Source organism: Mustelus asterias, chromosome 15, assembly GCF_964213995.1.
Source record: "Mustelus asterias chromosome 15, sMusAst1.hap1.1, whole genome shotgun sequence".
Classification (NCBI taxonomy): Eukaryota; Metazoa; Chordata; class Chondrichthyes; order Carcharhiniformes; family Triakidae; genus Mustelus; species Mustelus asterias.
The window spans coordinates 21,367,741-21,382,145 of NC_135815.1; the positions used below are offsets into that span (position 1 = coordinate 21,367,741).

General features: G+C 44.6%; 1 protein-coding gene across 1 annotated transcript in view; it reads left to right on the forward strand.

The window, feature by feature from the left end:
* kmo (kynurenine 3-monooxygenase) overlaps positions 1–14,405 on the forward strand; it is a 40,258-nt gene that overhangs the window by 23,887 nt on the left and 1,966 nt on the right. The window contains exons 10-14 of the mRNA XM_078229646.1: positions 2,094–2,241; positions 6,632–6,689; positions 9,175–9,257; positions 12,641–12,742; positions 13,089–13,148. Of these exons, the coding sequence (XP_078085772.1) occupies positions 2,094–2,241; positions 6,632–6,689; positions 9,175–9,257; positions 12,641–12,742; positions 13,089–13,148 (451 nt within the window). The remainder of the gene's footprint in view (positions 1–2,093; positions 2,242–6,631; positions 6,690–9,174; positions 9,258–12,640; positions 12,743–13,088; positions 13,149–14,405) is intronic.

Here is a 14,405-nt window from a genome sequence, read left to right on the forward strand (position 1 = left end):
TTGAGATTTAAAAATATACGGGGGCGATTCTCCCAAGAGTATTCTAAGTGCCGAATTTGCATAAAAACTGGAGTAACTCCTGTTGGTTTTATTTGCAGGATTTTCAAAATGAATCTCCCATACTCTGTGCATCACACAGTGCCTCAGAGAGAGTCAGTGGGCGGGGCCCTTTTCCTGCTGGTGAGGCCAGCATCACAGTGCTGAGTAGGCCACTGCACATGCATCGATCTGTCAGAGACTTAAGAGGCATCTGGATGGGTACATGAATAGGGAGGGAATAGAGGGATACGGATGGAGTAAGGGCAGGTCTTTTTAAGCTTAATTAGGGCATCATGATCAGCACAGGCTTGGAAGGCCGAATGGCCTGTTCCTGTGCTGTACATTTTGGTTCTTTGTTCTGACTTCAGTCCCGGGCTCGCTAGTGGGAGTTAAATGCGAATTTTAATATTTAAGACTCTGGAACTCCTGTCCCCAGAGACACGGGGAGTCCGTGGAGTCCAGCAGGGAGCCCACTAAATGCCTCCGCTGACATGTCCCGGCCCGTTGCGCAGCAGGCCGGGAGAATCGCCCCCTATATATTTTAGTATTCCAATTAATTTAAATCCACCCCGCATATACTTTCTTTCATAATATTACAGGTAACTATGCCACCATCATGCCTTATTTCAGAACCATCTGTGCTATTGTTGGTTAGGGTTATGAAGTCATATTTAACTGCGAAAGTTCAAACCAAATTAGAATCTTTTCTATACTGGGAAACCTTTAGAGTAATCAAAGCAATTATAAAATCTCCACATGAGGCTTTTCAATTGAAAAGGTGTATAGGAGCCACTTTGGGTGGTTCTGGAGGATTGTTTATCCAACTTATGAATTAAATAATTTGCCAATCTACTTAAACCTGTTTTGTTTGTGCAATGTGGACACTTGGCCCATAGCCTTGAATGTTACGATGTGCCATGTGCTCATCCAGGTACTTTTTGAAGGATGTGAGGAAATCCGTCTCTGCCACCCTCCCAGACAGTGCATTCCAGACCATCACCACCCTCTGGGTAAAAAGGGTTTTCTTCACATCCCCTCCCCTGAACCTCCTGCCCCTCACCTTGAACCAATGCACCCTCTTGACTGACCCTTCAACTCGGGGGAACAACTGCTCCTTATCCCCTCACTCCATGTCTCTCATAATCTTGTACACTTCAATCAGGTCGCCTCTGTCTTCTCTGCTCCAATAAAAAAAACCTCAAGCCTATCCAACCTCTTTTCACAACTTAAATGTTCCATCCCAGGCAACATCCTAGTGAATCTCCTCTGCACCATCCTCCCATTCAATAATTTTAATAACATCCCATAAAATATTGAATAAAAATATTTAATAACATTGCGATGCATATGTTTTCTCAATGCTGTCTCACTTCAGCTAGGTCCCAACCAGCAAAGAAATTGGCTTCATGTAACCAAAATCTCATTGATACCATTGTTCCGTTAAAATTAATGAACACGGGCGGAACCTTTTCACCCACTGGTTAATATGAGTATGCACTAAAACCAGTATAAAGCATTGAAGCTGCCAGAACAAACAAATTCACACAACAGTTTACTGCAGTTCTGGTGAGCGATGAGGCTGACAGATAGAATGCGAAGATCGTAGAATCCCAACAGTGCAGAAGGAGGCCATTTGGCCCATCGAGGCTGCACCGACAATAATCCCACCCAGGCCCTATCCCCACAACCCCAAGTAGTTACCCTGCTAATCCCCCTATCACTAAGGGGCAATTTTGGCATAGCCAATCAACCTCACTTGTGCATCTTTGGACTGTGGGAGAAAACCAGAGCACCCGGAGGAAACCAAAGCAGACACGGGGAGAATGTGCAAACTCCACACAGTCACCCAAGGCTGGAATTGAACCTAAGTCCCTGGCGTTGTGAGGCAGCAGTGCTATAAGGCATCACTGTGCCACCATGCCATAATGGGTGAGTGAGTTTGAAGAATGGAAAACAGATCAACATTATTGAACTTGATATAGCCTGTTCCTAAAGAGTCTTGTGTTCACTTTTTAAAAATACTGTGGTTAACTAAATATGACTTTGTTTTACAGTGAGGCATTGAAGCAGGATTATTTCCGTTTACCAGCGCAAGCTATGATCTCAGTCAAATGTTCATCGTACAATATCGGTTGCAAGTCTATGTTAATGGGAGATGCAGCGCATGCAGTTGTTCCTTTTTATGGTCAAGGCATGAATGCAGTAAGTGCTGAATATTCATACTGGGCTTTGCTGCATTGGAATTTTCAGCTATACCCATTTGTTGACCAGGGTTTACTTTTGAGGCTGTGTATTGCTAAAACTTAAGCTAAACGCAGAGATTCACGAACTCAGTGTACTGATTCTAAAACATGATTTTATTGACCAAACAATCAAATGGGAGAATGATATAAAGAAGCCCAGCACTCCAGGTTGAGAATGCAGGCAGCCCAATATCACTCTGAAAAACAATGCCTCCGCAAGGGCAATTATACATTTTTGAAATCATATTTCCCACCTTTCCAGTCGGCATAATCCAATAAACATTAATACAAATCAGTCAACAATTATCCCTGTCACCAACGCCAGCCAATAATAATTTACACCCTGAGCTCATGGGATCTCATTTTTCCTTAATTTCGGATGTTACCTCCCTTGGTTACCCAGCAACACAGCAAAGGTTAAAGTTAATATTTCCACAGACTCAAACCCACGTGACTCTTCGTCCAACTCTGAGAAAATCCTTATGTCGGTCTTGCACCTGTGTTATCAGCTTTGAGCTGTATTGTTCTATTCATCAAACTGGAATTGGTAGCCATTTTGTTCCTGACAACTGCTGATAAAGTGGTCACATTCAGTAAAACCATTGTCCTACAGAATGCAGGCTCTATCTACTGCCTCATCCCACCAAGTCCTGCTGTATCTTGCTGTTGGCTGAAATTTTACAAAATGTATTCTAAGAAATAAGCAGTGTCTATTTTAGAAATCCAAAATACATGTTTAAATGAAAAATACTTGTTGTTCAGTTAGATCTGTCTTTAATAGTGACAGCCTCTTATCAGCGCTTTCTAAAGTCGAAGATCATCCACTCTTAAATCAGTATTGTGTTTGTGTTGTCAAACCATGATTATGTGTTTTCTATTAGCCTAATTTAGCCCCCCTAGATCAGTTCCCCCCTCTTGGCCATTGGCTAAAGACCAATTAAGGCCACTAAATAAATGTATCGAAGTAACTAACCTTGGTCCTTAAAGGACGAGTTGGTTTCTGGGTCCCCTCTTCCTTACCCTGACTGCCATCACTGATGCTGTACTTTCCATGGACTTAGAAAGTCATGCACATCCACATTTGATCAGGTATACAATTACCACTAACACTAGGATCACAATAAAAAATAATATAATCCCTTACAGGATTGATGTTCCCAAAGAGCCTTTCTAGCCTGAGAGCCAACCACCTAAGGTAAAGGGTTCTGGATCTTTGAGTTTCTCCACCTCTTCCTTGATGTGTACAACCAGATTGGTTATGTTTTCTGAACTGTCTGGTATGTAAGTGCAACAGGCCGACCCAATTACTGCACATGTCTCTCCCCTTGCTGCCAAAATGTAATCCAGTGCCATTCTATGTTGAAGTACCACTATACACATCTCACCATTGATCTTCGCGAGGGCAGTTGGTGTATCATTGGCAACTTGTTCCAAAATGGAGCACACAATTATAATCTCTCACATTGTCCCAGCCATTCCATATTGGGGAAACATTATGCAAAAAAAAACCCATTCTCCTTCTCGAAAGCTCGCTGATGTCTTGGCAGGCGAGGGAGTTTAGGAGTGTGATATATGTTTCTTCAAGATAACAAGATCCCTTCCATCCAACATAGGTGTTAGCTCCAATAAAGCAATATGATATATGACATGACTGGTCATCACTGGGTGGCTCAAGCATAGTATACTCCTTGGGCTTACTATATAATCACATTCGCTTACATTTAAGTTTTCCCCAGAACCTCCCAGATTCTCTGTGCAATATGTTTCTCTCGGTTTTGGTGTTGGCTGCTCTAAAGCTGGACTAGGAGCTGATCTTATTAAATTATAAACAGGTGGATACCCCTTCATATAGTTAACCTTCCTGCACAGGCCTTCCTGTTGTGAAACTCCTCCTTTACTTCCCAACTTGAAAATCCTAGTATGTAATGTCCTAGGTATTTGGCGTCTTGGGCTGTTTGATCTGCCATTATCAATTCTGCCCAAGACAAGCATGAATGAGAATGTGTGAACATACCCAACGCTTTGCCTGATTGGTCAATCCAGCATATGTGTGTGCCAAATATAAGTATTAACCTGTGTTTCCTGAGGAAGATGTTGAATGATCTTAGATGCTGGTTCCGTTTGAGCCAATATCTGCATATTCAGTACTAGAAGAATGGAAACACATACATTCATGATAACAATTGCTATAATTCTCCCCTCTTACAGGTCAGGGCTGTTGGTCAATGTTAAATAAGCAATTGCGTTATAATCACAATACACTTGATTTGGTCTTCTCATCATCTGGGTTGGGTGTTGCTGGGGAACATTCTTGAGCTTTAGTTGTCTCCTTTTATCAAGAGCTCTCATAATTCTATAAAACATAAGTAGGATGGCCTTGCGGCATTAAGTTAGTTCCTTATCGTTCAATCATTTCTATCTCTTCCCCTCTAAAACCCCTCTGATTATTTTGCGCCATTATCTGAATTAACGTAGCTGCTAATCTCCGGATTAAAATTAATCCAGTAAATACCAAAGCTACTACAAGAGTAATTATTACCCCCCTGTTCAGTAGGATTATGAATCCATTGGGGTAATCCACTGATATTTACCACTTCAGGATTACTCATTGAGATAAGGTTTTAACTGAGTCCAGTATCACCACCGCGGGCTGGGCTTCTCATGCATGAGGGCACAACGTTGTCCTGCAATGATCACATCAAGAGGGCCGTCCCACTTGACCCCCCCCCCCCCCCCCCCCCCCCGCCCAGCCTTTTCCTGCCTGGTGAACACAAGTTTCACCATTACCTTATCCCCTGGTGTAGTAACTTAGGAGTGTTCTTCTCTGCTAGTTTCATCCAGTCTCTGTGCTGCTGCTGGGTACCCAGCTGTCTATTAAGAGAATGTAAATGATCAATTAAATCTCTCATGCACTGAAACACTGCTCCTCTGTTGATTTCAAGTTCTCTTCCGTCTGTTAGATGGAATAGCTGGTTGGCCGTGGCCATCTTTTGATTTGATTTATTATTGTCACATGTATTAGTGTACAATGAATGTTCACCTGCACGCTGTACAGACAAAGCATGCCGTACATCTGTCTGTCAGATTTTACGAGCCCCCCGCCCCCCCAAATGTTGGAGTGTAAAGTCCATCCCAATTATTTACTTCCTTGCAGATTTCTAAGACCTTTGCAATTATATCATATCACTTGATTATTACATTCAGGGGTGGCACGGTGGCACAGTGGTTAGCACTGCTGCCTCCTGGCTTGGCTCACTGTCTGTGTGGAGTCTGCACATTCTCCCTGTATCTGTGTGGGTTTCCTCCCGGTGCTCCAGTTTCCTCCCACAGTCCAAAAAGACGTGCTGGTTAGATGCATTGGCCATGGTAAATTCTCCCTCGGTGTACCCGAACAGGCACCAGACTAGGGGATTTTCACAGTAACTTCATTGCAGTGTTAATGTAAGCCTACTTGTGACTAATAAATAAATAAACTAAATATAAACATTCATTCTGTTTTCCTGTCCATGGCTGTGCACCATGTGATGTGTGGTATAACTTGGCAGACCTCGGTGACTCTTTGTCCTCTGGGAATCCTCCATGGGCAGATGGCTTTTCTTATTTTCCCAAGCCTCTACAATGAAAGACCAAGAGATCAGATAAATCCTAATTTAAAAGACAAATTCCCAATCTCCCTGCACAAACCCGGAGATGAGCAAGTTTCTTGCTTTTTACAGTGAAGGTTTAATTTTCAATATGGCCAGAAGGTACGTTAGACTTGTCAGTTGATCAGTTTAGGATAGATTTTCATCTTGCCTTTTGCTGAAAGATATCGCCAGGGTGCAGTGTACAAAAAATAAATCTGATGACACGGCTTATGGAATCATAGAATCCCTACAGAGCAGAAGGAGGCCATTCGGCCCATCGAACCTGCACTGACAACAATCCCACCCAGTCCTTATCCTTGTAACCCCACATATTTAGCCTGCTAGTCGCGCTGACACTAAGGGGCAATTTAACATGGCCAATCAACCTAACCTGCACATCTTTGGACACTGAGAGGAAACCGGAGCACCTGGAGGAAACCCGCACAGACACGGGGAGAACATGCAAACTCCACACACACAGAGGTCAGAATTGAACCCGGAATTGAACCGGGTCCCTGGTAATGTGAGGTAGCAGTGCTAATCACTGTGCCACCGTGCCTCCCTAAAACCCGAATACCGCCAGCCCAACTATTCACCTACAGCCACCCTTTATGCCCAAGTGCTAAAAGGGGAAGATCTGTCACTGTATTTTCTCCCGAAGTGTGAGAGAGCAGCAATAACTGATGCAACATTTGTTTTTCTCTCTTTCTCCATTTCTTAAAGGGTTTTGAAGACTGCATTGTCTTTGATGAATTAATGGACCAGTTTGACAATGATCTCTGTGAGTTTCGAAAACCTTTGGAGATTGCACATCTGTGTAAATGTCATATAATATTATGGCTATAGCTTCAATTTTAACCTGCATTCACAGCAAAATAATCGCTTCTGCAAGCACTGATCCTGCATTGATTTAAAACAGGAACAGAAAATGCAGACAAGACTCAACAGGTCTGGCAACATCTGCGGAGGGAGAGAAACCAAGTTAACGTTTCAAGTCCATCTGACTCTTCTTCAGAGCTGAAGAGAGGCACAAATATTATAGTTGGACAGGGGGTGGAGAAGGTAGAGCAAATTGGAAGGTCAGGCATAGGAAGGATTGGCAACGGTGTCAGGGAGACATGACAAAGGGAGTGTTAATGATGGTGTTAAAGACTTATGAAGGTACTAATAGTGGGGTAAAGGTCAGGTAGCAGAATGTTTTAGTCGCAGAGCAATACAAGTTGCAGATAGCCCTGGGGGGGAGGAGGCCGGAGAAAAATAAAAATAAGGAAAAAATGAAAGCAAAATACTGCAGGTGCTAGGAAATGGAAGTAAAATCAGAAAAAGTAGAAAAAAAATCAGTAGATTAGGCAGTATCTGTGGAGAGAAACAGAGTTAAAGTTTCAAATTTTAGATGGGAGGTCCAACACTGGCCAGGGAAGCGCCTGACTGGAAGTAAATACTGTCAGACCACTCAGAGAAAAGTGACAGGGGGCTCATACCAGTTCTCCAACCAGTGGGCGAGACCCCCACCCCCATCACCCACATTAAGGGTCTGATTTTACCATTTTGATTCTAAGCGCTGAATCTGGGCGCAATTCAGATCCGACTTGGAAATCTGCTTTCAGGCACTTAGCCTGAAAAAAAACATCGCACGTCTGAATCGTGCTGTGGGCGGGGCTTAGCACGCCCATAACGATCGGAGCTCTGAACTACGTATGCGCAGTTAGAGAAAAAATTGAAAAAATGCGCCCATGTCAGATCGCTCCCGGGCCGCAGAAAGTGAATGAAGCGGCCTGGGAGCAAAAAGCAGGAGCGATGGCCCCCACACACATCACTGTGCCCCTTATCCACCCAACCCCCCCGCTACCCAGATTGATCGCGACCCTCTGCCCCCTTCCCCCCCCCGATTGCCCGCAGAGTGGCAGCGGACCCCACCCCCAACCAGACAACGATCTGCCCTCCTCCTCCCGCCCAACCAGACAACGATCGGGCCTCCCACCTCCTTCCCCCCCCCCACCAGAGAATTATCTGCCCCGCCTCTCTCCCTCCCCCCCACCCCCCAAACCAGACAACGATCGGGCCTCCCACCCCCATCAGAGAATGATCTGACCCACCTCCCTTTCTCCACCCACCCCCCCCCCCCCCCACACCTTCACCACCGATCTGAGTCAGAGAACCATTGGAAGCTCTGAATTCACCTCTTTAGCAGCTGGAGCGCCCGAAACAGACTTTTATTCAGCAGGTTCATTTCAGCGTGATTCCGGATTGGCGAACGCGGCGGTAAAGGGGGAAATGCTGATAAAGTTGGGCGGGCAGTTGATTAATTCAATTGAAATGCATGCAAATGCATTTAAATCGCCGTTGCGCCCATTTCAAGCGTGAATTGGATCATGGCCGTTCCTGGGTCTCGGTAAAGTGGTCATCTGCGCGGATGTGGGCTCGGATCGTGTTATGGCCTCACACCCGACTTTACGACGTTTTCGTGCCCGAAAACAGGCGCGAGGCAATGGTATAATCGGGCCCTAAATGTCAGCCACCGGGCAAAATATTCTGGCTGATCTGGCCAGTAGGATCTTCCAGTCCTGCTGATAGCGATCCTCTTCCCACCGCGGGTTCCTCAGTGGCGGAGGGTCCGAACAACGGGAAATCCTGTTGACAGCAGTGGGACTGGAAAATCCCACCAATAGCCAATGGTGCGGGTCGCCTCCGTTACAGCAAAACATGCTGCGGTGGGGTATGGAAAATCTCGCCCATTGTTTCTACTTATGATGATACTGCATGATGTCAGAAGTGAGAGTTTCACACAATCTATTTGCTCCGAGGCACAAGAACGTAGGAAAAATGAGCAGCCAGTGATTGTGTACAGTCAACTCTCAGCACTCATGACCCTGTCTATCGCAAATACTTTTTCCTGTGCAAAAACCCGATTGTGGTTTGTGAGCCTAAATCTTCGCCCATCCGCAATTTAACATTTAAAACTTATTACCTAATAAACGAAAGACAGAATGTCGAGAGCATACAAAATAAGGAGCGGAATTTTCCATGTATTTGTCAGAGTGCAACAGCGGGCAGGAAAAGCGGCATTGAAGCCATTAGTATTTTTTGGAACTCAGATGAATACATCACCGCAGTAATGGATGACCTGTGTGGATTCTTGCGCAGTGGATTCTTAATGGTTTATTTTCAAATTGACAGATCTTTTTCTCAGTTAAGAGACTCACTCATTGATGTAGACGATTAGTATCCTTCACAAAACTAATGATATGAATATTTCTACATTGCAGCTCAATGTCTTCCAGCGTTTTCAAGATTGCGTGTACCTGATTGCCATGCCATAGCTGATCTGGCCATGTACAACTATGTGGAGGTACTGACCCATTGGAGTCAGTGGGAAATGACTCCAAAGACACTTTTACAATAAACCCTTTATTTTTTGTGCTTTCAGAGTCATAGATTTACTGACGACTGATTTTCTAATGGTTAATTTAGTCTAATATTTTTCAATGGGCGGCACGATGACACAGTGGTTAGCATTGCTGCCTCACAGTGCCAGGGGCCCGGGTTCAATTCCGGCCTCGGGTCACTGTCTATATGGAGTTTGCCATGATGTGGAGATGCCGGCGTTGGACTGGGGTGAACACAGTAAGAAGTCTCACAACACCAGGTTAAAGTCCAACAGGTTTATTTGGTAGCAAATACCATTTGCTACCAAATAAACCTGTTGTACTTTAACCTGGTGTTGTGAGACTTCTTACTATATGGAGTTTGCGCATTCTTCCCGTGTCTGCATGTGTTTCCTCCGGGTGCACCAGTTTCCTCCCACTGTCCAAAAATGTGCAGATTAAGTGGATTGACCATGCTAAATTGCCTCCGTGTTCAAAGATGTGTTGATTAAGTGAATTAGGCCTTGTCAAAAACATGCTTTTATATTCTTCGGGCCATTGAGAGTTGCTTTCTGCCAGTGGTCAGGCATTATCTGAGGGAAAAAAAACCCTTGTCTTTCAAGGTCCCACTAATCCTCGATAATATACCTGCGTATCCACACTCTTTCACAGAGCACCATCCAAATGTTGACATAATTGTTTTTACCTCCAAATATAATCTCACCTCCCCAACCGGTGGACCAGGGGGTCATTGAGTGCCTCATTCAAGGCTTACTACACTCAGCAATGTTTCAGCCACATCCTTCATCTTATGGGAGCAGACCCTTCAACCACAGGCTGCGATTGATGGAAGGAATTCAACGTCCTCTTGGCAGTCGGCATATTTAAGGATTCATGGGATGATGTTAGAGCTTCCACCATGGAGTGGCACGGTGACACAGTGGTTAGCACTGCTGCCTCACAGCACCAGGGACCCGGGTTCAATTCTGGCCTCGGGTCACTGTCTATGTGGAGTTTGCACAGGCTCCCCATGTCTGCCTGGGTTTCCCCTGGGTGCTCCGGTTTCCTCCCACAGTCCAAAGATGTGCGGGTTAGGTTGATTGGCCATGCTAAATTGACGCTAGTGTCAGGGGATTAGCAGGGTAAGGATGTGGGATTCCAAGATTTATGCCCGGGTGGGATTGTGGTCAGTGCAGACTCAATGGGCCGAATGGCCACCTTCTGCACTGTAGGGATTCTATGATTCTAAATGCCTACTGGGTGGTGCTCTGATAGGCTCAAATAGTGCTTGGTGCAACAGGGTGGAGGATACGCTACAAAGACTGTGTCCATTTTGTACATCAGAATTGTAGTCAGGGTGAAACATATTGCAGTGGACATGCTTCCTGAAACAGACGGCAATTTTGGGCACTAATCTCGGAACTTGAACCGAAACAGCAATAACCAGCGGGTCAAGCGTAACTTGTGTGTTCATGGGAGGTGGCTGTTGTTGACGGTGTAGTGTTTACTGCCATCCCTAATTGACCTTACTCCCACAGTGCTGCTTGGTAGGGAGCTTTCAGGAATTTGACCCAGTGGCAGTGAAGGAATGATGAAATATTTCCAAGTCAGGATTATATGTGACTTGGGGGGAGAACCTGCGAGTGGTAGTATTCCCGGGTGCCAGCTGCCCTTTCCTTCCAGGTGGTAAAGATCATGGGTTCGGCTGGTGCTATTAAAGAAGCCTTGGTGAGTTACTGTTGTGTATCTTTTAGATGGTACACACTGTATGCCAGTAGAGAAGGGAGTGATTGTTTAAAGTAAGTGGGTAAGCTAAGTGACCTGATGACATTTTGAGGTCACAACCATCCAGTTTATACCTGGTGGTCTTTAAGGTTTGCTGATATTCCATTATCTCAATCTATCCCTACATTATTCAGTTATCTTAAACAAATAAATACCCCAGATATTTTTTAAAGCACTTAATAATATATACAATTTTAACAGAGGAAATACTTTCTCACGCACCGAGTGGTTACGAGGCAGATTCAAAAACGGATTCATAGAATCCCTACAATGCACAAGCAGGCCATTCGGCCCATCGAGTCTGCACCAACTCTTTGAAAGAGCATCTCACCCAGACCCTATCCCCGTAACCTCACATATTTACCCCACTAATCCGCTAACCTCATAGACTCATAGAACCAAAGAGGTTTACAGCATGGAAACAGGCCCTTCAGCCCAACTTGTCCATGCCGCCCTTTTTTTTAACCCCTAAGCTAGACCCAGTTGCCTGCATTTGGCCCATATCCCTCCGTACCCATCTTATCCATGTAACTGTCTAAACGCTTTTTAAAAGACAAAATTGTACCCACCTCTATTACTACCTCTGGCAGCTTGTTTCATACACTCACCACCTTGTGTGTGAAAAAATTGCCCCTCTGGACCCTTTTGTATCTATCCCCTCTCACCTTAAACCTATGCCCTCTAGTTTTAGACTCCCCTACCTTTGGGAAAAGATATTGACCTACACATCTTGGGACACTAAGGGGTAATTTAGCACGGCCAATCCACCTGAGCCCCACACATCCTTAGACTGCGGGAGGAAACCAGAGCACCTGGAGGAAACCCACGCAGACACAGTGAGAACATGCAGACTGTGCACAGACAGTCACCCGAGGCCGGAATTGAACCTGGGTCCCTGGCACTGTGAAGGAAGCAGTGCTAACCACTTACCTGAAGGCAAAATAATTGGCAGGGCAACATTGGTGGGGGGTCGGGGTGGGGGGGGGGGGGGGGGGGGGGAGGTGGGGGGAACAAGGCGAGTTGCTATTGGGGAAGACTGGCATGTTGAAATGGAATTTTATGGCCTCGACCTCTGCTATCACTGTTTGTATGATTTGAGTTCTTTTAGTTGTTGCATGTTTGTTTTACAAATTCATTGCCCTGAAATTTATCCACATAGGTATGAGTAGTTCCATAGATACTGACAAAGCATTCTACTATTTTGAATGCATTTCTTATTGTTCAATGCAAGCCTGTCAAAATGTCCAATTGATTCGCAACATAACTACAAAGGCACCAAATGGAAATCCATATAAATCCAATCTTAACAACTGAAATTTGGTTCAAAGCTCATTCTTTTCGATACACTTAAGGTTGTCTGGCGCCAGCCGTCTTAAACTAGTTTCTTTGGAAAATAATTTGCACTGCTTTCTGAAAAATCAAATTAAGCCTCTGGGCCTGGCATTTACTGCAAACGTCAATTGTTTTTTGTACTCCCATTGCACTTTACAGTACTAATCATTATGTTGCAATTTGTCACAATGTTTGGTTACATAAAGTTTGCAAAGTAATTTTAAAGATACTAATTTCTGTGTCTTTTCAGATGCGTAAGCATGTGAACTCAAGGTGGTTTATTTTCCGCAAATTTGTGGATAATATTCTCCATTTCTGTCTGCCAAGGACTATTGTGCCCTTGTACACCATGGTGAGAGATGTTCCAATTCTCCAACTCTGTATACTTGTTTAACCTTGATGTGGAGATGCCGGCGTTGGACAGGGGTGGGCACAGTACGAAGTCTCTCAACATCAGGTTAAAGTCCAACAGGTTTATTTGGAATCACGAGCTTTCGGAGGGCTACTCCTTCATCAGATGAGTGGCCTCACCACTCACCTGATGAAGGAGCAGTGCTCCTTAAGCGCCTGCTTCCAAATAAACCTGTTGGACTTTAACCTGGTGTTGTGAAACTTCTTATTGTTATAACCTGATCATGGTGAATTGGACAAACAGCTTTCATGGTTTAAGTCTCTCCATTACTTTTGTTTTATTTTAGGTGACTTTCACCAGAATACGTTACCATGAAGTGATACAGCGGTCAAAGTGGCAAAGCACGGTATTGTATATTTTTAGCGGCACTAATTTTTATTATTTGGTCCCTTAGTTTACAGAGTAAGCAAGGATTTCATTCCGAGATGAAATTATTCTGTGCTAGGTCCAATGTGTGTACACATTGGTGCACCAGCCATTTTGTTTCATTAGCTCATCGTTGGCCACTGTCAAAAATATCTTTTCTGGAATTGAGTTTGTTTAATGTCTGGCAGTGCACGCTTTTTGGCTCCCTAACTGATTACACACCAACCGTAGGGCAATGAGCAAATTTGCTTCCTTGCTCACATTACCTTAATGGGACAGACCATAAAAGTGAGGTTAAGATAGTGGAGAAAACACTGGCGATTCAGTACAGAACAGAGAAGTGTACTCATCTGTTTTATTCCATCCGTATATATTAGCAAGCCACTTTGGTGTATGTGGTGGTGATGGTGGAGGACGAGGAGGAGAAAGGGGGCAGGCAGGGCCAGTCTGTATATAAGAGAGAAGGAGCGCCAACACCCGTGTCACTGAATCTCAGGATTGTTACGGTGCAGTGGAAGGCCATTCAGTCCATCGTGACAGCACCAGCATTCCGAATGGGCACCTTGGGAATGTGTATCACTGAATTAGCTTGATCCCATTAGGAAACAATGGGCGGAATTTTCCCGTCCGTCACTGGAATCGGAGCAGGCGGGACATGGACTATGTAAAGATCCGTTGACCTCGGGTAGGATTTTCCGGTCTTGGGGTGAGCGCGGCCGGAAAATCCCGTCCAATGTTTAGAAAGGTTAAATCTTACCAAGGAAGCGATGGATTAATTTTGCAATTACCTGGATCCGAACCTGCTATTACAGAGCAACATTAACTGTTTCCAAGCATTAATAAAAGTTCCCCGTGTCATAAGCTGCTTTCAGTCGATAGCTTATTGGTACATTATAAAGGCGAACGTGCCTGTTTCATTATGCATCGAATTCTACGCATTAAGGTTTGGCAGCAGCAACAACAAAAGGGCTGGGAAGCATTCTACAGACACTATCATGTCATTTCTCAGGTGGGTGGTTATTCAGCCACCTCTCAAATGGTCCTCAGTTTACACAACAATAAGCCCTTAATCACAGAGACAAGATCACGTGTCAAACAGGTCGATGTGATGCCTTGAGTGTGAATGAACAGAGTTTCACGCTTTGAATTGAATGATAGAACCCCCCTGTAAGTGGGAACTCTAATAGGTTACTAAGATTTTTAAACCATTAGACATTCAGGCAGTGACAGAACTACC